At 33.0% G+C, this 24,936-nt stretch overlaps 1 protein-coding gene across 6 annotated transcripts; it reads left to right on the top strand.

The window, feature by feature from the left end:
- The first annotated feature begins 12,950 nt into the window (after positions 1-12,950).
- On the top strand, positions 12,951-24,560 carry LOC123193200 (ribonuclease P protein subunit p25-like). 6 transcript variants are annotated; one of them, XM_044606022.1, is made up of 10 exons: positions 12,951-13,118; positions 13,305-13,437; positions 13,523-13,603; positions 13,741-13,829; positions 13,902-13,976; positions 16,308-16,363; positions 16,433-16,486; positions 16,872-17,066; positions 23,252-23,360; positions 24,323-24,560. In XM_044606022.1, exons 2-9 carry the CDS (start codon positions 13,315-13,317, stop codon positions 23,344-23,346), a joined length of 768 nt encoding a protein of 255 aa, XP_044461957.1. In that variant the 5' UTR covers positions 12,951-13,118; positions 13,305-13,314; the 3' UTR covers positions 23,347-23,360; positions 24,323-24,560. The 6 variants fall into 6 exon arrangements, with proteins under 6 accessions (XP_044461957.1, XP_044461953.1, XP_044461955.1 ...); XM_044606018.1 differs by having other exon boundaries at positions 16,427-16,486; XM_044606020.1 differs by having other exon boundaries at positions 16,427-16,486; positions 24,309-24,560.
- The last annotated feature ends 376 nt before the right edge of the window (positions 24,561-24,936 follow it).

The raw sequence follows: 24,936 nt of genomic DNA, 5'->3' as shown, positions 1-24,936 counted from the left end.
CTTTAGACCATTTTCTTCTTTCATCTGGAATTTTTGGACACATTTCTTGGTTCAACAATTTGCCTTTTGACACAAAGTATCAATGGGTTTGTAGTTTGCCATATTGAACCATTTTAGAATCTTTCAAATATAATGCTTTTGTGATAGAGCTAAAAGTTTCTTTGAATGTCCATTTTGCATTTAATTCCTAATATGTAATCTACCTCACTCATATCTTTCATGTCAAAATTCATAGATAACCAAATCTTCATCATAGACTACAAATCATTTTCAACTATTAAAATATCTACATACAAAGATAAAATTGTAAACTTGTCATTAGAATTTTTCACATAAATGCAATGATTTTGGTAAATCATTTTAAAATCATAAAAACATTATAGCTTTATGAAACTTTAGAAACCATTATCCAAATGACTATTTTAGACCATTTGTTGATCTTTGAAGCTTGCATATTTTATGCTTCTGACCTTTAACAATAAAACTTATAGGTTGTTTCATGTAAATTTCTTTGTCAAGCTCTCCATTAAAGAAAGTTATTTTCACATCCATATGATACAACTCTAAATCTAAATATGCTACAATAGCTAGAATTAAATAAACTAAAGTAAACCTTACAACTAGCTAAAAAGTTTCTTTATAATCTATACTTTTTTGCTAGGTATAGCCTTCAAGCTTTGTTTCTATCTACTAAGTCATCTAATTTATGTTTTGATTTTGATAACTCATTTGTTCCCAATGGGTTTTCATCTAGGTAGGAAGTCAACCAAACTCCAAACTTAATTTGTTTTCATGGATTTTATCTCTTCTTCCAATATATCATGACATTTTTCCTTATTAAGAGATGAGAAAGTTTATTTTATGGTTTTAGGTTCTTTATCATCTTGAGAAGTGATAATGAAAATCTCATTTAAAATTTTAAAATGTCACTTAGGTACTTTTTGATTACCACCCTATGCAATTAAAGATCATCGCCCCTATTATTTAAAATAGATTGGAATTCTATCTATAACAAACAAAGGTATTACCTTATGGGACTTAATTATTGATTATTGAAATATGTCTATTTCTCATTTGTCTTTCATCTCATATAAATGATGACTTTTGTCAATATCACCCTATTCGAAAAAACATCTTCTATGAATGTAACATTTCTTAATTCAATTTTAGTTAATTGTAACACCCACGAGCACGTCTCAAGGGTAAGATAGTCTTTTTACATGAGTTAACATGATTTGAAAGTCCAAATATGGGTTCTCGATGACACACAATCATGTATAGCAAGACATACCCCATGTGTCATTGTCATACCAGCCGAATAAAATGAATTCACATGAAATTCAAATTTTAGTGACACATGCTCGTGTGCCTTGACACATGTCCATGTGTATGGAACACATTTTCAATTAATATAAGGCACATCACTACATTTTTGGGAGGATTATTTAAGAATCCCTAAATGCATGAAATTCTTAGAAATTGAATGTGTGATAGAGCTTGGTCATCTGACTTTCATTTGATAGCTCTGGCGATGCTTCTTAGCAACCCCATCAATCGTAATTCTAGAGAGAATAGAGCATGTTTGTACACTATTTTTTGTAGAGTTAAGGTAAGTAGGACCTGCTATTATGTTTATGATTCATATTGAGACTGTGGGATTTTAAATGTTATCAAATTCAAGCACCATATTATGTTTGGATTGATGATATTGATAATTGATGTGATTGGACATGATTTCTATTAAGATTTTATGATGAATGAATATGTTAAATATAAAATGTCATTCCATGTTACTATGATTAGTTTTAATTAGCATGTGTGAGGCTTTAGATGATCATAAATATGTGTTTTAGTGATGAGAGAATGATGATGAACGATTGCGTTAATAATGTTAATCTTATGTCATTGTTTTTATGTTAATATATGTACTTGAGTTATAGAAAAGTTTGAGTGATATATAGATGATCTATTAGGCATAGAATCAGGTATGTGATATGCTAACATTACTAGTTGAAAGAGGTGTTTGTAAGGATCAAATTAGGGTTCGAAACTGAGCATTTTTTGCATTATAGACTCGACCAGTCGTGTGGTATTGGACACAAAGAATTTGATTGATGTTTTTCAATGCTCTGACAATCGTTGGATGTTGTTGACTAGTTAGTGGTTAATTATAACACGCGGACTTCCTATGTGTAGCAATAACACTATTATGTATGGCATAAAGTTGCCAGAATAACCTTAAGAAATAGTGCGATCAAGAAGAAAATAAGAAGGGAAAATGATTTAAATATATGAAGAATACACGTCTGTGAATGTCAACATACACGCCTGTGTATTTATAAATAGCAGCACACAAAGAGAAGCCATGGAGAAGTGGTCATGTGTGAGAAAAGTGAGTATACACACCCCCCGTGTATTAAAATATACACACTTGTGTGTATAAGGCAGAAGAAAGAAAAGAGCAAGAGAGCTAGGTTAAAGAATTAAAGGTCGTCTCAAGTGATAGTATAGACATTCTAGGTACATAGTAGTACTTTTTTTATAGGTGAAAGATATAGAATGACACGAATACATTTTTAGGTAAAAACGAGAGTAAGTAAGAGTTAGTTAGGGCTCAAGATACATACATGCTAGACATCATAGGATTATTATAAAAGGGTATTATGAGTACACATTCTCTATGCCACTTGTAGTAGGGCATGTTTGCATAAAGAAACTAGACCCACAGTAAGACACTTGCTTGTAGTAGAGCCCAAATAAGATATAGATGGTGTCATGGAATAGAGAGATTACTTATATGGCCAAGGTGTTAAATCCCTGTGTTAGATTAAAACTGATTGACCTAGTATATAGTTTTAGTTACAGTTTTCAAATTTAGATGTTCCATTAAATCGATTAAGGTCACACCTAAGGATAGATTCAAAGCAAACTTATTCAAGCTTGAAATAAGTTTTACTTGAAACAGCCTAAACCGAGCCTACCCTAAACAAACATGAGCATGAACGTGAGCTTAGGTTTTAAGCAAAAAACGAACATGAGTCAAGACTCAAACATGAGTTAACCAAACCGAGCTTAATTCACAAGCCAATCATGACTCACTTAAATGGTTAATTTTTTTTTTAATTTTGGAAGAAACGACACTGTACACAGGTTGCCTATGCGTTTTCTTTTCTTCCACTTTCAAAGATTTCTCTTGATAACATTTATAGAAAAAAAAAAACCCTAAGACAAAACCTAAAGTTAACTAAACCTAAGTGCCTCTGTTTGCCACTACACAATCCATCCAAACCAAATGATTGTTCATAGTCACTCATCAACAATTGATAGTGTCTTTGTTTAGCTGTCGCGACTTCAATGTTTTCTATTGCATTTTTGCTTGTTCATAGCTTCATCTCACTTTTGGCATTTCTCTTGTGTTTGTTCCAGTGGTTCTCTAACAAACTTTTACTGTTTGACAATGTCAACAAAGTATGCATTCGATGGTTTAGTATCTTGTATGGTTTATATACTATTCTACATCTTGTATGACTTATATACATTGTATTATTCTATGTATTAAGTTCCATTTCTTATGCATATTTGGTTCAGTTTTTTTTTTTTTTTTTTTTTTTTTTTTTTTTTTTTTTGCATATTTGGATTGAATTCAACCAACCCTAATTTAAAGTCATAGAAAGGTTACAATTCATATATAAGTCCCTTTCTTTTTGGATTAATTTCATGGCTGGGGTGATGAGGTATGAGTTGTGATGATCCCACATTTTGTATATTGTAATGAGTCCTCTCCATATTTAGAGCATTGAGAGTTTTGAAAAGCATTTGATAAAGGGAATTTTAGTACAAAGCCTTGAAGATACAAGTTATTCAAACAAAGATTGTTCAAAAATCCATATGCCTTTATCCACATTTAGCCACAAAAAATATATAATTCAACTTCAGAATATTACTTCTGTTGTACTTCTTTCGATTGCAGAAGTTTTAGTTTAAAATATTCAAATAAATATTTCTATAAGTACATTCTCTAATATTCATCAACTATTGAAATATCTCATATTAAGTGGGTTTATATACTTCAATATCATTGAGTCATTGATATAATTTATTTGTTAAAAAATAAATAAACTTAGCTACCAATTTCAAATAGATGACAATGGTCTGAAATGATGTTAGAATTGCTTTACTGAGTTTAAAGTTCCAACAAAAGATATATATATATATATATATACATATACACATATACATATCATATTAAGTGAGTTTATATACTTCAATATTATTGAGTCATGGATATTGTTTATTTGTTAAAAAATAAATGAACTTAACTACCAATTTCAAGTGGATGACAATGGCCTAAAATGATGTTTGAATTGTTTTACTGAGTTTGAAGTTCCAACATATATATATATATAAAGTAATGTATCTTACAATACTGATTTTATTGTGTTTAATTTTTTGGTGTTAAGTTCTTTAAATATGTTTCTCTAAATAAGTAGGTTGCATATGAATATGACATAAAAGAAGTTTCTAATTCTCTAAATGATTAGGTTGCATATGATATGGATCATTGTACAATTAAAAATAATCCAAAATTTGAAACGAGCCTGGAATACGAGCTCAATAACTGAGTCAAGTAGAATATCTTGTGCAAACTCGAGCGAGTGTACACGGTCCCTAGCTAATGCCAATTGATCACGAATAATAAAATTACCAAATGAGTCAAACATGAACAAGTGATTAAGTTAGCTCGGCGAGTTTAAGTCTTGGCCAAACCAAAACAAGCCAAAAATGAGTCAAGCCTTGTTCGGGCTTGGCTCAACTCATTTCTAACAATAATCACATCAGATAAGAATCTACGGGAGTGGTTCCTTAGTGATCAAGTGAAATATCATTCAATCCGAGAGTTAAGATATACACCCTAGGTAGTCCCTAAAGTACAATATAAGTACATAAACAATATACAGGACCCATCATTATCTATAAGGGAGCTTAATGCTGACTTCGAATGACAAAGATAGTAAGGGTTGAGACCAAATGCATTTTAGGGATTTTAGTAAAAGTTATTAGTAGAGTCTCCTGCTTACCGATTGTTCTTATCACTTATTCATATATTTTCTTGTGTGTAGGTACATGTGATCGTGATGGTATAGGACAAGCAGTGGTCAGAAGATGTAGGATTTTGTAGGCATTTTTGTCATTCAATTTTCTCAGAGTTTCATATGACAACTTTACTTCAGATTATTTACGTATTTGACTACACCTAGTATGTTTTTAGTTTATGTTATCTTATGGATATTTTTTTATACGCTTCCAAGATAGTTTTAATAAAGGGCATTTTAGTCATTTTATAAAGTTTAATAAATGAAGTTTTATTCAAATGCTTTGAGTTTAAATTAAATGCATGCTCAAAGTAGGCAATTTAGTGACTTTTTATTTCAGAGGGCAGTACTTCTAGAAAGGGTGTTACATTAGTCTTCCATCAGAATCTTCTTTAATGAATACATATCCTTTGGAGTGTTTAGAGTATCTTATAAAGATACATATCTTTCTTGTTGGTCCCAATTTTCCAAATTTATAGGAAGAGTCAAGAATAAATGTAATTAATCCCCAAGGTTGCAATTGATTTAAATCACGTTTTCCACTTGTCCATAACTGATAAAGAGTGGAAGTAATTGATTTAAAAGACATTTGGTTAAGTATATAGGTAGCAGTTAATAATACTTCAACCCAAAATTATATTGGAAGATTTGCTTGCACCATCATTAACCTAACCATTTCCCATAGAGTTTTATTTGTTCTTTCCATACACTATTATGTTGTAGAATTTTTGAAATTATTAGTTAACTTATTATTCTTTTTTCATTATATAGTTCCCTGAACTCTTCAGATAAATATTTATGACCTCGATCAATTTTTAGAACTTTTAATTTTTTTTATCTAATTGATTCTCAACCTCATTTATATAACATCTAAAACAACCTATTGTTTCTAACTTATAGGAGATCAAGTAGACATTACCAAATCAAGTATAGTCATCTATTAAAGTAATGAAATATAAGACACCATGTTTTGCCTTAACATTCATAAGATTACAAATTTCTAAGTGTAGAAGTTGCAAAGGAAGTCTAACTTTCATAGCTTTGTTAATTTATTTTCTGGTAATTTTTCTAGCAAGACAATGCTTACATGTAGGTAGTTCAAGCTTTGTGATAAGTCCTAATAAACCTTCACGGACTAATCTATTCATTCTTTCTTGGTCATTGTGTCATAATCTAGCATATTATGTATTTGTATCTACATACATACTTTTAGGAGTAACAAATAAACAAAAACTAAAGAGTGTAATAAAGGGTGTTTACCACTAGGGGTGTTCAAAAATTTCCAATAACCGAACCAATATTCGAACCGAAAAATAAGTTACCCATAAAACTGGTTCAGTTACTAGGTCAAAATATTAAGAAAACCGAAAATTCGATTCGGTTTTCGGTTTACTCAAATTAAAAAATCTGTTAATCGATAACCGGTTCAATTTTCAAATTTAAAAAATAATAAAAAATGTATCCTAAAAATTGACACTTACCCTTTTTTATTAATATAAAAAGTCAAAAGTTTATTTACAGAAAAAAGGTTTTTATCTTCCGTCCTTTACTGCAATTTTTCCTTCTTTGTACATCTCCAGCCACCTAGCCAGCTAGTGTGCAGAATTGTTGCAGTTGCAGAGCTGTCCAAGAAGCAAGCAACCAAGGATAACACGTCTCATCTTCTTTTCTCTTCTTTTTCATTTTCTCTTCTTCATTCTTGCTTGCAACAATCTTCACTGCCATATTATTTTCTCTTCTCTATTCTTCCAGCAGATTTTTATCATTGATTTTGGGCTTGCAAAAAGATATTGAAACCCACCACAAACCGCCACATCTCTTATAGGTGAGTATTCAATTCTAAAGTTCTTATTAAAAGCATGAAAATTTGGTTTTCTTAGATTATTGCCTATATGTTTATGTAGATTTATATCTACTGGGATAAGATTTGTTAGTGACTGGCTTATGACTCATAAGAGTATCTACTGGGTATGTGATTTGTTAGTGACTGAAAATTTATTGATTATGGTTCTTGTGTATGTTTTGTTTTCTTTTATTTTTTTATTTTGTGTGTTGTTCATTTAGTTACATACTTATTGTTTAAAAAATTTATTGACTATATGTTCAACGTATTGGTATGTGAAATGAATGATATTGAATTTATATTTAGGTGTAATAAAGTTTTCTAATGCTATTTTTTTTTAACTTACTTTCTTGATTCATTAATTATCTACAGGTTGAAGATATTGACGTAAAATGCGAAAAGAATATGTTACCGATCTATACTTCTTCAATTTCCTAATTTGTATTCATTTTGTAAATTAATTTAATACTCAATTGAATCATATTTGTATGCATTTCTATTAAATATGGAATCATTTAAAATTTACTTAACTTTAGTGTTTAGTGAAAGCTAAAATTAGAAAAGAAAATAATTCATATTAAAAACTTAATTGAAAAATTAATTGTTAAAATTCGGTTCAAAATTGGGTAACCAAAAATTCGGATCGGTTATCCAATAATTTCGGTTCGGTTATAAATCGGTTAATGTATAAAACGGTTCGGTTTTGATTCGTAATTTTTATAAAACCGAAAATTCGGTTTGGTTTGCAAAACCGGTTAACCGGTTTTGTTCACCCCTATTTAGCACCATAAAACCATTCAACAAAATATCAAATCCATAGAAGTCAGTACCATTATAAATTTTAGCATAGTTCTTAGAGAAATTGAACTTATATCTTAAATTAGGCCAAACTACTATTTCCCACCCAAGGTTTGATGTTTTCTCAAGTTTCCACCCTTTAACTATGGAAACACCAAACACCCACCCATGACCGGTTAGATTTAACAAAATCCTAACGGTGGTAAGGGTAAAATCGTCATTTTTGCTATAATATTAAAAATAAACTAAAATATAATCTAATTTTGCCCCCCTAAACTTTAAAAACTAAAATTTTCCTCCAGCCTAAGTTTTAAAAAATGACAGTTTCACCCTAGAGTTTGATTTTGAAATCTCTAGCGACCGTTCCGGCTCCATTACCGACGGCCTCTCCCTCCCGAACTAGCTTCTTTTTTCAATGAATGTTTTCCTCCCATTTGGTTGCTCAATCGGCTTCGTCTTCGCCTTGGGAGACAAAGTTCTTCATCTCCCCAGACAAAGATGAAGCCATCGTCTTCGTTTGGGAAGACGATCATCTTTCCAGAGGTCTTCTTTTGGAAGACAATCGTCTTCCTAGACGAAAAACTTCGTCAACTTCGTCTTCGTCTGGGAAGACGGTCATCTTCCTAAAGGTCTTCTTATGGAAGACGATCGTCTTCCCAGACGAAGATGATGGCTTCGTCTTCGTCCAGGGAGACGAAGAACTTCATCTTTCCTGATGAAGTTCTTCGTCTCTCAAGGCGTCTCTGACGTCGATCGAGCCTCCAAATGGGAGGAAAGCATTCACCGAAAGGAGAGACTACTTCGGGAGGGAGAGGTCGTCGGCAATGGAGCCAGAACAGTCGTCGAAGATTTCAAAACCAAACCCTAGGGTGAAATTGCCATTTTTTAAAACTTAGGTTGAGAGAAAATTTTAGTTTTTAAAGTTTAAGGGGGCAAAAAGAGATAAAATTTTCAAGCGTTAGGGTTTTGTTAAATCTAACCGGCCATGGGTGGGTATTTAGTGTTTCCATAGTTAAATGGGGGACTTTTGAGAAAACATCAAACCTTGGGTGGGAAATAGTCATTTGGCCCTTAAATTAAGCAAAACAATAACTAAGACCAAATTTCACCGAATATCTGAAACATATAGAACTTTATGCAAGCATAGGATTTGACCACTTTGCAAAAACTAATTTGCATATATCTATCCTTTTTACTTCAATTTTCATCTTGTTGTCTACATAAATTAATTTTGTTTCCTCCATAATTCAACGAAAGCTCCTCTGTCATGAGCTATATGGTCTGTGGCTTTGAGTCTTTTTCAACTCTATGCATTCATAAGCAAAATTACCCTTGTTGCCACAATTGTAACAAGTCATCTTGGTTTTGTTCTTCTTTCCAACACATTTACCTTTCTTTTGTCTGAATTGTCTATTCTTATTCTTAGGGCCTTATACAATCTCCTTCCTCTTTTCAGACTTGTGCTACTTACATTTGAAGCCAAAAAACCTCTTGAAACTAAACAATGCAACATATGCATAAGCATTTGGTCCAACTACATCAAGGCACTGGTTATGATACTTAGAAAAATCTCACATCGACAAAGCACCAGGGAGATATTAGGTTTGTTTGTACTCTATCTGTGTATCCCACATTAGTTAAAAGTAAGAGGATTTGACTAGTTAAATATCTGTGAGCTCCTTAAACTGTTAAGATGCGTTTCAGGTTGCAAAGCTTAAATGCAAAACCATATTGGATTGTGTATTCAGAGTGGACAATATCTTAATAATGAACTGGGCTATTGGATCAGGGATGCTACAAATAGTATTAGAGTGGCTCTGTATGTTCTCTTGAATGGTGGTAAGACAAACCTCAGCGAAGACACCAAGTCTTTAAAGAAGGGGTGTATATGATATCTTTAGGCAAATCTCACATTAAGAAAGTATGAGAGAAATGTTGGGTATATTTGTACTTTATTTGTATATCCCACATTAGTTAGAGATAGTAGATTTAAATGGTTAAATAGTTTGTAAGCTTCTTAAACTGTTAAGACACTTTTTGGGTTAAAAGGCCCAAAAACAAAACCATTATGGACTTTGTATCCAAAGTGAACAATATCTTGATAGTAGGTCAGACTATTAGACTAGTGTTGTTACACTCATCCTCTAACTTAATGTGAAGAGCAATGTCAGAAAAGGTCATTATGTTCTCATTGTGAATCATAACTAAGGCCTTTCCATAACCTAATTTGTGACCTACAAGGCCTCTTACTCATTTAGGATAAAATGCATCTTTAGATGTCATATATTATAGTTACCCTCATTTAGTTTTTTGCCTTTATTCAAATCAACTATGATATTCTTGGATGTCATGGTTAATCAGATCGTAAAGATATATCAAACACAACATTAACTATTGTAATTATATACACATAAATTATCACAATTGTGTATTGAAAATTTCAAAAATCTCACGTAAGGCATATATACGATAGTTCACTATGTTCTCAATCATCCTTTATAATTCAAATGTTTGATATTTGAAAATTTAATCCAATTGCTCTAATATTAATTTTGGATGAAAATTAATATTTATTGATATCTTAAAATTTTTTGTACAATTACTTCTAGGCTTATAGTTATTGAAACAGGGAATTCTATATGTCAACTATTTTTCATATTTATTATTTGTTCTCTATTCGGTATTAAGAAAGACTATTTCATCATAGCATACAATTCTTCAAGTCACTTTTTCCGTGATAAAGTCTTTATGTTGTTTGTGATAACTCACATGTCTTGCACTTCGTTGATTTGGAAATAAAGATAAAACATTGAATTTTCTTACATCCATTACAATGCGTTGCTTTTTAGCAAATTGTAATTCATTCATACAATCCCAAAAACTCTTTATATTCTTATCTCAAACAAGATCATTTATCATAGAGTCATATGACTTACTTATATCCATGTCAGGCCATTAAAAGTATACGATTTGCTTTTAAGTCTTATCTTATAAGGGAAAAAAATATCTATGACATACAACCCTAACATGCACTATTAAATTGTCAAATGATTTTATCTTATACTTCAAGTAATGGTTCTTAGTCAACATATTTATTTTTATATGGAAAAAAAGAAATAGACAAAAGTAAATAATATATGCATAACAACACAAACACAACAAGACAATATGTAATCATCCATTACATGTTTACAAGAGCTAGAATAAGGTCTCACACGTTTTCAGTTGTCATAAGACCCATTAGACTTGCGTCCATGCGTCGATCTCAACATTTGTATGTTGTCATGGACCAACAGGAGGGTCTACGCGCTCTCACACATTGAAACAATAACCATGCATCAAAACAATGTTCCATATGCCTTCATGCATTTGAATGGTGTCTCACGTGCCTTCTTGTGTTGAAACAGTGTCTCACACACTAGAACAATGTCTCAAGAGCTCAAATAGTGTCTCACACTCTATCACACACTGTAGCACATTAGAATAATGTCCCACGCGTCGTCACACACTAGAAAGTGTACATTAGGTTTGTCTAAGCCGTTTACCCTATTAGATCATTAGTTGTTGATCATTGATCATTGATCATTGATTGGTTAACCAACTCATAAGGTTGACTGGTTTGGGTTGCCTATTTAATCAAATGAGTCGACCTGTTGACCCTCAGGTATGGATTACCCTTTAACCAAATAGGTTAGATAATTAGGTTTTTCTATCAAGATTTCAATCCACGATTTGTCAAAGAACCCTAATTCAATCGATGTTCAATTTATGAATTTCGACCATCAATTAGGTCAAAAACCATGGGGCTTTTGATTAGTGCACGTGGCAGTTCACCTCAATGCAATTTACAACATCAAAATCATCAAGAGCTGATGAAATTAGGACGAAACCCATCAAGGTTTCAATCCACTCTTCTTTTTTTTAATTCCAACCAAAATATGATTTGATTTCATGATCAAATCATGCAACACTAATCCATGCATCATCCTAACATGCTTCCAAGTCCCAATTTCATGTAACTTTGCTCAAATCAATTCGAACCCAAAATTTGAATTTCAACAATTATTAACACAAAAACAAAGAATTCCATATTATTAATCTTACAAAATTGTATGCATAATAATCTGGCACTAACTTGATTCTGATACCAATATTGGAAAATCCCAGTAATTTTGTATATTAAATCAGAATTATAGTAAACACGTACCCGAAATATGTCAAATTCTTTGTTGGATAATCCAAAACGTAATTATTATTTTTCACAACACAATTTGCTTTTGTACCTTGTTATGGATTCTGTGAAAGAAGAAGAATTTGCTTTAAGAGAGGTTCTTGTAAAAACTAATGTTCTTTTGTATTTTGGGACATTAAATATGTGCCTAATTACCACGTCAATTGTCTAACTACTTTTAACTTTCATTCAACTATCATAAACAATATTGTAATATGGGTCAAGCTGACCTGCCATGAGTGGATTCAAGTCTAACTAGTTTAAGGTGCAAGCTCCATTTTAAATGCTAAGTATTTTTAATTCTAAATTAGTTTAATTTTGGCAATTAAACATATTGATTTTGCACTTTCGGACACAAGCTTATACCCACTAAAAAGAATAAAAGGAGATATTATCTTGACAAGGAGATAAAGGGCGTTGATCAATAAGAAAGATAAAGCCATGAAAAATAATAGAGAATCAAGTAACTATGATCTTCTAGGCTTGTTGTTATAAATCAAAGAAAAACCTAAGAATGATTTTACAAGGTTTTTAATTTGTTTTACAGGGTCAGTTATGGATTCTTCGACTCTTTGTGCGGTGGAATCAGAATCAAAACTAAAATCATAATCGAAACTAGAATTGACTTGTGCCCACAAAAATGAGAATCGAAACCTATCCAAAATAGGTTGATTCTGAGTAGCAACTGGAGTTGAAAACTGGATACCCAATTTTACTTCCTTCCAAATATTTTACTCATCCCTATTTATGATATGGACATTCATGCAACTCTCTCTAACAAAACATGGGTTGGAACAACTTCTACCGGTAAAACGTTTAAAAAAAAATGCTTTTACCGGTAAAACATAGGATTATTTTTTTAGCTTGATGTTTGTAGTATAGGAAATCAGGGGTAAAAACGTAGTTTCGCTGAACCTTGTGTGAGAAAGTAATTTACTCATTAAAAAATAATTAAAGAAAAGTAACGGCCAAAACCGGAATCTCCAATCATAAGGATTAAGGGGGATCACAACTCCGGGACCCAGAATTGTAAACCCTAAGCCCCCCAGTATAAATACGCTTTAATAGGCGCCTTCATTTTCCAAATTCAGTATCATTGTGGCTCGAAAAGCGCCAGCGAAACTCAATTTAGACGACGCCGTTTCGATTCACGGTTTCCTTCACAACTCCATATTCTCTTCCATCCAGCTTATTTTGAAAATCTTCATTCAGAAAATTATGCATGCAACATTTTTTTCGTTGATTAATTAATTAATTCGTGAATTTTTTTTTTTAAATTTTCGTTTGTTTACTGAGAATAAAAAAGAAAAGAAGATTTAATTGGAATGTGTTTGATTAGTGAGACGAAAATGGATCGGTACCAGAAAGTGGAGAAGCCGAGGACGGAGACAGCTATAAGTGAGAATGAGCTGAGGATAACTGCTCAAGGCAGACTCAGGAATTACATTTCATATGCTATTTCTCTTCTTCAGGTATTTCTGTTCAAATATTAGTACTCTTTGGTTATTTAATGATTAATTTATTAATTAATTGAATCTATGAGATGTTCCTTATCAGGACAAAGGCGCCAATGAGATTATCCTCAAAGCCACTGGTAGAGCTATTAACAAGACTGTGATGATTGCTGAGTTGCTTAAGGTGCCTGTTTTTAACCTTATTTATGCCATGTCCCCAAAATTAGTGCATTTTTTTTGTAATGTTGATTATTTTAAAAATCTAAGTCTGCGGCTTAGGGTGTCAATGTATATTTATATTGAATTTTTTTCCTATTTCAGAGAAGGATTGTTGGTCTCCACCAAAATACTTCAACTGGGTCTATTGATATCACTGACATGTGGGAGCCTCTAGAAGAAGGGCTTCTTCCGTAAGAAAGAAATCTCTTGGTGTTAATTAAGGTGATGATATTATTTGACTGATACATGATTTATTTGTGCAGATTAGAGACTACCCGTCAAGTTTCTGTTATCACAATTACTTTGTCTAAGAAGGAGTTGGATTCATCTTCTCTAGGGTAAATACTACTAAAATGTAGATATTATAAGATTTTGGTGCTTATGGTATGCTAGTCTTACTTTAAGTTATCATGTATACTTATTAATTCTATTCTTTTGCAGTTTCTTAGTAGTTGTTGATTTGTGGAAATAATTTGTGAAAAATCATGTGGGGGTCAAACTTAATTTCAATTTGGAACAATTTGAATAAGGAAGGACTTATTTAATAATTGGATAAAGTAGAGTGGTTAGAGTTCCAGTTTGATGTCAGCAATAGTTTAGTGTTTTTGAGTTTTTTTTTATGTGCTGGTTCCCGAAGCATCATGTGACTTTTAGCAAGTATGGTGGATTTTTGAAAGAAGTTTGTGGGCTCAAGTGAAGCATTGGCTTTTTAGGTTTTAATAGATGCTGTACATTAGATGAGTCATGATTAGACAGTTGTAGATATTCATATTTTATCGAATACTTTTGAATCACAAGGATGGTTTAGAGTGATCGTTGACTAGTCAGGGAAGCACAGAAACGCTCCAAGGGGTGCGTTTTGGTGTTTCCAAAACATTTCCGTTTTTTAAAATCTCCGAAACTAGTATGAAACGATTTGGGGCCATTCCAGGAATTTTAGAAAGATGCAAAACACATTTTCAGTACCTAAAACGCATTTCTTTGTATAAACCTGTTGCATTTCCACTTTTGTAAACGTTTCAAACCACACCTCTCATACTTGTTTTGTCTTCTCAATGTTTCGACATCTAAACAACCTCTCCTCTCCAACGAAACTCATCTCTCCTGCTTCATTTTGTCTTTCTTCCCACTAGTTGTTGCCTCCTTCCAACTATTTGTTTTGTCCTTCCAATTATCAGTTCCCTTCCTGCTATCTGTTTAGCAATTCTTCTCACTATTGATTCCCTCTTTCTCATTTTTTATTCGTTGTCTGCTGAAATGGATTTAAAGCCTGAGAAACATTAAACACCTTTACAGCATCTGATTATGTGTCCTATTAATAAGTTGCATCCTCTAAATCCGTTCACCTATGTTTTAAGAGTGAATTAAAAAGAGAGAAGTAAATAACATGGTTATTAATTGTTGGGTTTTGGGGAGTTTTCTTTTTTTTTTCCTTTTTTGATCGAAGGCATGGGTTATAATTTATATTTGCCAGCTTTAAGGTTTACAAGGGTAGAAACAACTTCATTAAGCTTTAGTGTATACTTTATATGGAGACTTTAGTTTAGATAGGTCCAAGTAGTTCATATTTACAGGCTTATTGCAGTAAAAGTTTAGTTTCACTGGGCATTTCTTTATGCACATTTTCAAATAATTTAAAAGATAAAAAGTTTGCACACTAAATAAAATGGAAAAAATAATAAAGGTAATATTATGTGAAAAATTTTGTACACTTTTAAAGGTTCCTTTTTAAAACCTTTTAAATAAAATTTTGGTATTTATAATAAAATCCTTATATTTTTCATATTTACACGTTTCCTATATTTTTTAATAAAGGCGTTTCATCGTTTATGTTTTAACATTTCACCGTTTCTGTGCTACTTAGCATCTAGTTACTGAGTAGGATTGTTTTCTCATAAATGAGAAAACATGAACATAAATCCTTTGGAGAATTGGCAATGTCCAGTCAACAATTTTTTAACGCCTCTGTAATTTGCATCGTATACTGTATTTGAAAAAGATAGTTTACCAACTGTATATAATACTTTGTTCTGTTTATTGTGGTGAAACTGAAATAGTTTACGATATTTTATTTTTAATGTAGATCTCTTTATTTGATGAAAGCTGTGGAAATTACATCCATATGGTGTTTTGTAAGAAAATATTCTTTGAGATACAGCATGTTCTAGTAAAGAATTTAAAACAGGTTCAGTTTCCCTACTGTAGGCATTGTTTTGGTTTGTCCAATGATGTTATCAGCTAAATTTTCTTGTTTAATATAGTGGTAATCAGGTAAAGTATTTTCTTGGAGTTTCATAGGACTTAAAACAAATAAAAACAAAGCAATCGTAGGGAGGCAAGCCATAGGTTTGGTTCACTTGAAAGCATGAGTTTATCGTTCACAAGTATTCACTTCTTTTCTGTAATGCAAAATTTTCCCATTATGATGCTTAATCAATCATTTAGATTGTTCTCCATTCTTTGTCTGTTTGCTTATCTTTGTATCTTCACTTTTGATGACACTGCTTGTCATTTTATGAGTACTTTAAAGAAATGACCGCTGGTTACCTTGACAAATACAATTTTAATTTAATTACAAAACTTTTAATTGTTCAACTAATTGTGCAGGTATTCTATTGAAAACTTTGATGCATATTAATTTTATTTGACGTTTGTTTGCATAATGATAGATACCAACCACCAATCCCGACTGATCAAGTAAAGCCATTAATTGAATATAATGGAGGTGAGCAATTGTTTTTATTCTGTCTAATTTTTTTTAGCACAAGTTAATATACATGTGATATAGACGCAGTGCCTGGCATGCGAGGTAGTGTTCGTCGTGATCAACATCAAGGAAAGAACGGAGGTAAGGGCAATTCCATGGGTAGAGTAATTTTTTAACTGTTCCCATTGACCTGTTATAAGTGCATAATCCTTTTTAATGCTACAATGCTATTGTGATCAACGATAGGTTATTCAAGGGGGCAATATGAAATACTAAGTTTTGAATTATGATCAATCAAAAGGCTGGTATATCTCAGCTATAACTGACAGAGAGAAAGATATTACTTGCCAAATGTCTAGTTGTTAGGTTTACCATGGAGAATTGTTTAAGTGGTTCTTGGCATCACAATGTTGAAATTATCGAATTTGTTTTATAGATGATGTAAGATTGGTCTCATGTTTTTGTTACTTATATACTAAGTTAGCTAGATAAAGTTGCTATACTTCTGGTATTCTTGTTTATGCAGCTACTGGCAATGGTGTAGTGGAGTATAGCGATGGATATTGGGATGGTGGACGTGGATATGGAGGTAGAGGTGGAGGTGATGCAAGAGGACGTAGTCTTCGTGGGCGTGGAAGGTGGTATGGTGGTGGAAACATGCGGCTAGGGTCAGGATATGAAAATGGTTATGGCAGATCAGCTGACTTCCCTCAAGGACGAGGTAATTTCTATCTTTATTCACGCAGCTTTCTCTTGTCCCTTTAGTGTACTCTACATCTTTAAAAGAACATTGGCATGGTGTGCCAACATGAATTCATTTTTTGTTGAAATCTTCTGTGCGGTTCATTTTTAGTCCATGGTAGTTGAATCGTGTATCATATTGTATGTCAAAAACATAATTTTACGTATCGTGTATCGAGTATCGTATCATATGATACAACTTTTAAGAAATAAAATAATAAAAAAATATAATTGACACGTCATTATTTTAAAAAATATCATAAGTTCCTTTGAAAATTAAAAAACTTTTCACATATACTCTTATTATATCATTATTTTCTCTAAAAAGTATATCGATTTATATCGATAATATGTATCGTTTTGTATAATACGTTCATTGTATCATATTAATTGTAATACACCTCATAATATATATTGTTTGACATTTGTATCATATCATATTGTAAGATATGTATCGTATATCATAAGATACTGATAACAATGTTTCAGTCTATTTTTGTTTATGCAAATCCAATTCATGGTATGTTTTGTTGAAGAAGATAGTTGACCAGATCTCATGCTTTTAGGAAAAGATATGACAGAAATTTACTTGCTATTTTAGTTCTTTCCATAATAGAATAGATTAGCATAAATTGTGTAATTAGCCTTTTATACACCTAGAAGTTAGGCATCTAGTTTTCTATTTAAACCATATTGTAAAATGTAAACATAGAGAATACAATTTTACTTTACCTTTCTCCAAGTTAACATGGTATCAGAGCTAGGTTCTCAACTCTGAGATCTAGGCTGTTTTTTCTTTTATTTTTTAAGACCCCACAATGACAACCAACCCAAAAAACCAGTCAAAGCAAACCGATCAACATACTGTCCGAATCTCCAATTTAAAACTTAATGGAGACAATTTTCATCGCTGGTCACTATCTGTCCGCTTGTATATTCGCGGAAGGGGAAAGATTGGGTATTTGACTAGTGAAAAGAAGGAACCAGACAGGAAGGATGCAGAATATGCAACTTGGGAGGCAGAAAACTCAATGGTTATGGCTTGGCTTACCAACTCTATGGAGGAAGATATAAGCGCAACCTACTTAGGATATTCAACAGCCAAAGAGTTGTGGGATAACTTGACAGAAATGTACTCAGATCTGGGAAATCAATCTCAGATCTATGAGTTGCAGTTGAAACTTGGAGAATTAAAGCAAGGAAATGAGACTGTGACAAAGTATTTCTCAGCAATGAAGAGGTTATGGCAGGAGCTGGATATTTTTAAAGACTATACTTGGAAGGATCCTTCTGATGCAGCTCATTATCAGAAGGAAGTGGATAATTCTAGAGTATATTCCTTTTTGGCAGGTTTGAATGTAGAGTTTGATGAAGTTAGGAGTCGCATTATAGGCAGACGTCCCTTATCTTCTCTAAATGAGGTGTTTGCAGAAGTTAGAAGGGAAGAGAGTAGACGGTCTGTTATATTAGGGAAAAAAGAGCTAGTACCTGCTTCTATTGAAACTTCAGCCCTGGTTTCACAAGAAAATACGGCTCTTAAAGCTGTTGCTCGCAAACCAGAAGATAAGAAGAAAGTCTGGTGTGACTACTGTCACCGCCCTCGCCATACAAGAGAGACATGCTGGAAATTAAACGGCAAACCAAAAAATTGGAAGGCGAGGGAGAGGAGTTTCCCTAATGCAAATTCAACAGAACAAGTGTCTCTCACAAAGGAACAGATAGATCAGCTCCTGAAACTAGTAAACCATTCATCAACTCCTAACTGCTCTCTTATCCACACAGGTAATTTATCTACCAGTTTTTTGAGTCTCACCGATCACACACCTTGGATCATTGATTCAGGTGCTTCCGATCACATGACAAGCATGTCTTCTCTATTCCACACATACATTCCATGTCCTGGTAACAAAAAGGTCAGACTTGCTGATGGTAGCTTCACTCTTATAGCAGGGAAAGGATCTGTTAAAATCTCTAACGCTCTCACCTTAGAATCTGTCTTGCATGTTCCTAATCTGTCTTGTAATTTACTGTCAGTCAGCAAGCTATCAAGAAACTCCAATTGTTTAGTCATTTTCTCACCTCAAAAATGTGTTTTTCAGGACAGGAACTTGGGGAAGGAGATTAGCAGTGCTAGAGAAGATGGTGGGCTCTATTATTTTGGAGGAAAAGATCAAGCAGTAGGGTTATCTTGTGATGTAAACTCTCTCTCAATTAGAGAGCAAATAATGACTTGGCATTATAGGTTAGGTCACCTTAGTTTTCCTTATTTAAAGCATTTATTTCCGGTTTTGTTCCAAAAATTAAAAAATCAGTACTTGCATTGTGATATATGTTCATTCTCTAAGAGTACCCGACAGTTATACAACTCAAAACCATATAGGGCTTCAAAACCTTTCTATTTGATTCATAGTGATGTTTGGGGGCCTTGTAACATCACTTCTTTATCTGGCAAAAGGTGGTTTGTGACTTTTATTGATGACCACACTAGACTATGTTGGGTGTATCTAATGAAACAAAAATCAGAAGTTCAATAATTGTTCAAAATATTTTATAATATGGTTGAAACACAATTTCAAACCAAAATTAGTATTCTAAGAACCGATAATGGTAAAGAATACTTCAATCAAATTTTAGGACAATTTTTACTTGAAAAAGGCATTCAACATCAATCTTCATGTGGTCATACACCTCAACAGAATGGGGTTGCAGAAAGAAAAAACAGACACCTTCTTGAGGTTAGTAGGGCCCTCATGCTAGCTATGAATGTTCCACATTATTTATGGGGAGATGCAGTTCTAACAGCTGCATATTTGATTAATAGAGTTCCCTCTAGAGTCCTAAATCATAGAACTCCCTTGAGTTGTTTAAAGGAATTCTTTCTAGACAATAGATTGCACTCAAATTTACCTCTCAAAGTTTTTGGTTGTACAGTGTTCGTGCATATTACAGATGTGGGTAGATCAAAACTTGCTCCTAAGGCTGAAAAATGTGTTTTCATAGGCTATGCAACTAACCAAAAAGGGTACAAAGTGTTTAATCCTAAAACTAAGAAAATACAGGTTAGTATGGATGTTGTATTTCTTGAACAACAACCATTTTTTGAAAATCATCTTCAGGGGGAGAAGTATAACAGGGTGTTTGAAGATGAAGCTGCACTGACTGGAACAGGTACTGGAAAAAGTTTCGAGGATCAGACCAGTACTGGTGCTAGCTCACCTGTGCCTTATCTTCCTTATCTCCCTAGTGTTTTGGATAAACCCATAGAAATAAACCCTGCAGATCAGACCATTTCTCTGAGTCAAAATTTGCCAACTACAGGGGGAGATACAACATCACAGGTACTAAACGAGGACCCTACAATCGAGATACAGGTTTACACCAGAAGGAGACATCAAAATAATAGAGACCATCCTTCAACTCAAGGCCAAAGTCAATCAGCTAACCCCATGGAACCTGGTCTGGAGCTACACAACACAGGTAATCCCTCTATTACTATTGAACCAAATTTTTCCTCTCAAACTAATTCTGGTCCAACAGTTACAGAGTCAAATACAGAGCACAATACCAGAGTTTTTGACACAGATCTGGACATTCCAATTGCTATTAGGAAAGGTGTTAGATCATGTACTAATCATCCTATAGCCAAATACATGTCATACCACAAACTGTCTAGTGAACATAAAGCATTTACCTCTAAAATTTCTTATCTTTCTATTCCTAGAAACATACAAGAGGCGTTAGAGTGTCCTAAGTGGAAAGAGGCAGTCATGGAGGAAATGAATGCACTAGTGAAGAATAACACATGGGAAAGTGTTGTATTGCCCAGAGAAAAAAAGGCAGTGGGATGCAAGTGGGTATTCACTGTCAAATGTAAAGCTGACGGGTCCATAGAGAGATATAAAGCACGTTTGGTAGCTAAAGGATTTACACAAACACATGGTCTTGATTATCAAGAGACTTTTGCACCTGTGGCTAAGGTAAACTCAATTTGAATCCTATTTTCTTTAGCTGCAAATTTTGGATGGTCATTGCATCAACTAGATGTAAAAAATGCCTTTCTAAATGGTTATCTAGATGAAGAGGTTTTTATGGAACCACCACCAGGTTTTGAGCATTTAGTTGGCAGGGGGAGAGTATGTAAACTAATCAAGTCCATATATGGACTAAAACAATCACCAAGGGCTTGGTTTGAGAGATTTGGAGAAGTAGTAAGAAAACTAGGGTATAGACAAAGTCAGGGAGATCATACCCTATTTGTTAAACACTCTAGTGAGGGAAAACGAGCTATCTTGATTGTGTATGTTGACGATATTATCCTAACAGGGGATGATGACAGTGAAATAGACAGACTTAAGAAGTTGCTGGCAAAGGAATTTGAAGTTAAAGACTTAGGAGAGGCGAAGTACTTCCTTGGCATGGAAATTACCAGATCAGAACATGGGATTTCAGTATGCCAAAGGAAATATGTACTGGATCTTTTGGGTGAAACAGGAATGCTTGGTTGTAGGGCTGCTGAAACTCCTATGGAACCTAATCTGAAAGTGGAAGCATCTACACCTGAGGAACTAGTTGATAAGGAGCAATATCAAAAGTTGGTAGGGAAACTCATATACCTAGCTCATACACGACCTGACATTACCTTTGCTGTTGGAGTGGTAAGTCAGTTCATGCATTCACCAGGTCAGAAACACCATGAGGCAGTAGTGAGAATTTTGAGATACCTAAAGGGGACATCTGGTAAGGGTCTATTCTTTGCTAACAATGGACATTTTCAGGTTGACATCTACACAGATGCAGATTGGGCAGGAGACATAACAGATAGGAGATCAACATCTGGGTATTGCACCTTTGTGTGTGGGAATTTAGTTACATGGAGAAGCAAAAAACAGAATGTGGTGGCTAGGAGCAGTGCTGAAGCAGAATATAGAGCAGTAGCCCTAGGCATTTGTGAAGGTCTTTGGATGAGGCAGATACTAGAAGACCTAAATATCAAGTTAACTTCTCCAATTAAGCTATACTGCGACAACAAGTCTATCATCGCTATAGCTCACAATCCAGTCCTGCATGACAGGACCAAACATGTGGAGATTGACAAGCACTTTATCAAGGAAAAAATTGACAAAGGACAGATATGCATGACTTATTTGCCTACTGCACAACAAGTAGCAGACATTCTTACAAAAAGCCTTCCAAGAAGACAATTTGATGAGTTGGTGTCCAAGCTGGAAATGAGAGATATTTTCAAACCAGCTTGAGGGGGAGTGTTGAAGAAGATAGTTGACCAGATCTCATGTTTTTAGGAAAAGATATGACAGAAATTTACTTGCTATTTTAGTTCTTTCCATAATAGAATAGATTAGCATAAATTGTGTAATTAGCCTTTTATACACCTAGAAGTTAGGCATCTAGTTTTCTATTTAAACCAGATTGTAAAATGTAAACATAGAGAATACAATTTTACTTTACCTTTCTCCAAGTTAACATGTTTTAACCTTTTTTAGTGATTTTGGGTGGTCATTAGTTTGTAATTTTGATGCTATTATTGTTAAAATTTTTCACTCTTTAGTTCGGTCAAATATACACTTAGGAAAAGTTTTCCCACTTACATTTTATGTATACCCTCGCCTAACTACATACACATAGTGGACTCATGATTACTGACATTTTGGTTTCCAAATCAAAACTTTGATTATCTAATGGTTTGCCTGCATAGAAAATTCTTTATTAAGGAAATGACTAAATCAACTTCTACAAATTAAATATATACTTTGAAAGTGTCGTTAAAGCTTCATAATTTGTTCTTTGAAATTTCTCTCAAAACCTAAGCTGGTTTAAAAATATATGCTTTAGACACTGGTAAAAGTTTGTATATTGAATGCCTAACGGTGTTAAACAGTGATTATCTGTTTGCCAAGTACAAAATCAGAACCATGTTGGCAAACTGTTTCCTAGTGTGACTTGTTTGCTATAAAATAGAAGGAAATTTGCCTATCTCTTTGGGTTTGCTAACTTTGCTCTTGCACTCTATATTTGTTTATACAACAAATATATTATATTGCCTTCCCTTTTATTTGTGATTTTTTTTGGCATGATGAATTCTGCTGCAAATATTTTGCCAATTACACCTGTCACTTCACTCAAATATTTCTTGATGTATTGTTGCAGGGCATGGGCGTGGTCGTGTAAGGGGAAGCGGTGGTCGTGGCCGTGGGCAAGGCTTTACATCTGATGGGCGAGTCCAAGTCCAAGCAACTGCTTGAACTAAATTTTGGAGGTACTACTTTGGTTTCTAGTTGAATAGTATGGGATGCTTGTTCAACACTTGATATTCCAAAGTTAAATGACGTTAGACCTTCATTATTTGTGGCTCATATTAATTAATGATTTGCAATAGAGTTGGGAAATTTGATCTTCTGTGGGTTGCAATTTTGTAGTAAGTAGTAGATAGGACGTGACGTTATTACTAGTCCTTAATGTTGTATAATTTATGCAGTTTTTCTTTTTTAAATGTCAAAAACTCTTTCCTACAAATAATAGAGCAGTGCATTCTTCCATGGTTTCATTATAATTATTATGATTATAGCCTGCTAGTTATCCAGAATTAATTGAAGTCCTGTTAAGGATAGCCTCATTGAAGTTTGTTGAAATGTGAGAGTTAAAAAGGCAACGACCCCATTGAGGTTTTAAAATAATAATTTTTTTTTAAAGTAATTCACAAATAATAAAAAAAATAAAAAAAGTTCTCATGTAGATAATAAACCATTAGTTTCATAAACCTCAGGGAGATTTCTGTGCTTAATCAAATCACAAAGATGATTAGCATCATTAACTCAATATATAAGTGTGATTAATAAATAATTATGCAAATACTTTATTCAGGTTTATCTGATTATGATTTGATTAAGTCTTTGATATTTGGATTATAAATCAAACATTATTATATATGTATGAAGCCATTGTTGGTAGTTCATGTTAGCTGGTCATATTTCTTTCATGCCTTTTTGTGTTTTGGATAGAAGTTATTCAATCTAAACACAATTTAAATTAGAATTGTGTTGAAAAATTCAACCAGAACATGATCCATTTTATAAAAAAGTTGATACACCATGACTTGTTTAACCTGTTATACAAACTGGTAGTGTTTTGTTATATACCAATTTGTTTCAACTAGTTTTACTTGTTTTGCTACTAAATGACATGTTTTATATGTTTCCACTCTTAACACGAAAAAAACAGAGACTTGAACATTACACAACACTTAGATATGGATCGTGTTTGAGCAAACGGGCTGACACAACCAGGACTTGTTTATTTTGTGTAAAAAATACTCAATGTGAACTTGTTTTTTTTTTTTTTTGGTCATTTTGTATCAAATTAATAGGTTGTGTCATAAATTGTAACTTTATAACTTTCATTTGTATACTCAAAGTCTATATAACTTTATAAGTAATATTATATGCATTTATAAAAAGTATTGATATGAGTATTAATAATAATGTATTATCATGTAATTGGATATTACTTTATCTTTGATTTAAAATCATTCAATCAAATTACATTATCATTGATACCCAAATCCAAATTAATAATCTTTGTGAGTGCACATAGTTTATGTCAACTAATTTTGGATACTTGCATACACAAGTATTAAACAAACAAGCATTTTGCCTCCAGAACTTGGCTATTAGTCTTAAAATATCTTTTTCAACTAATTTCTTGCTAGCCCATGCTATTTTCAGTTATGATCTTATTTAAAGAGAGTTTTATCTCTGGATATATGAGCAAATCGATTCATTGGGATCTTTTCAAATAGAGGTATAATTAAATTGATTCACAAAATACCTTTTTGG

This window comes from Mangifera indica, chromosome 12 (genome assembly GCF_011075055.1).
Source record: "Mangifera indica cultivar Alphonso chromosome 12, CATAS_Mindica_2.1, whole genome shotgun sequence".
In the NCBI taxonomy this organism is placed as follows: Eukaryota; Viridiplantae; Streptophyta; class Magnoliopsida; order Sapindales; family Anacardiaceae; genus Mangifera; species Mangifera indica.
Note: the sequence above shows the minus strand (reverse complement) of the source record. Positions and strands in the feature narration are given on the sequence as shown.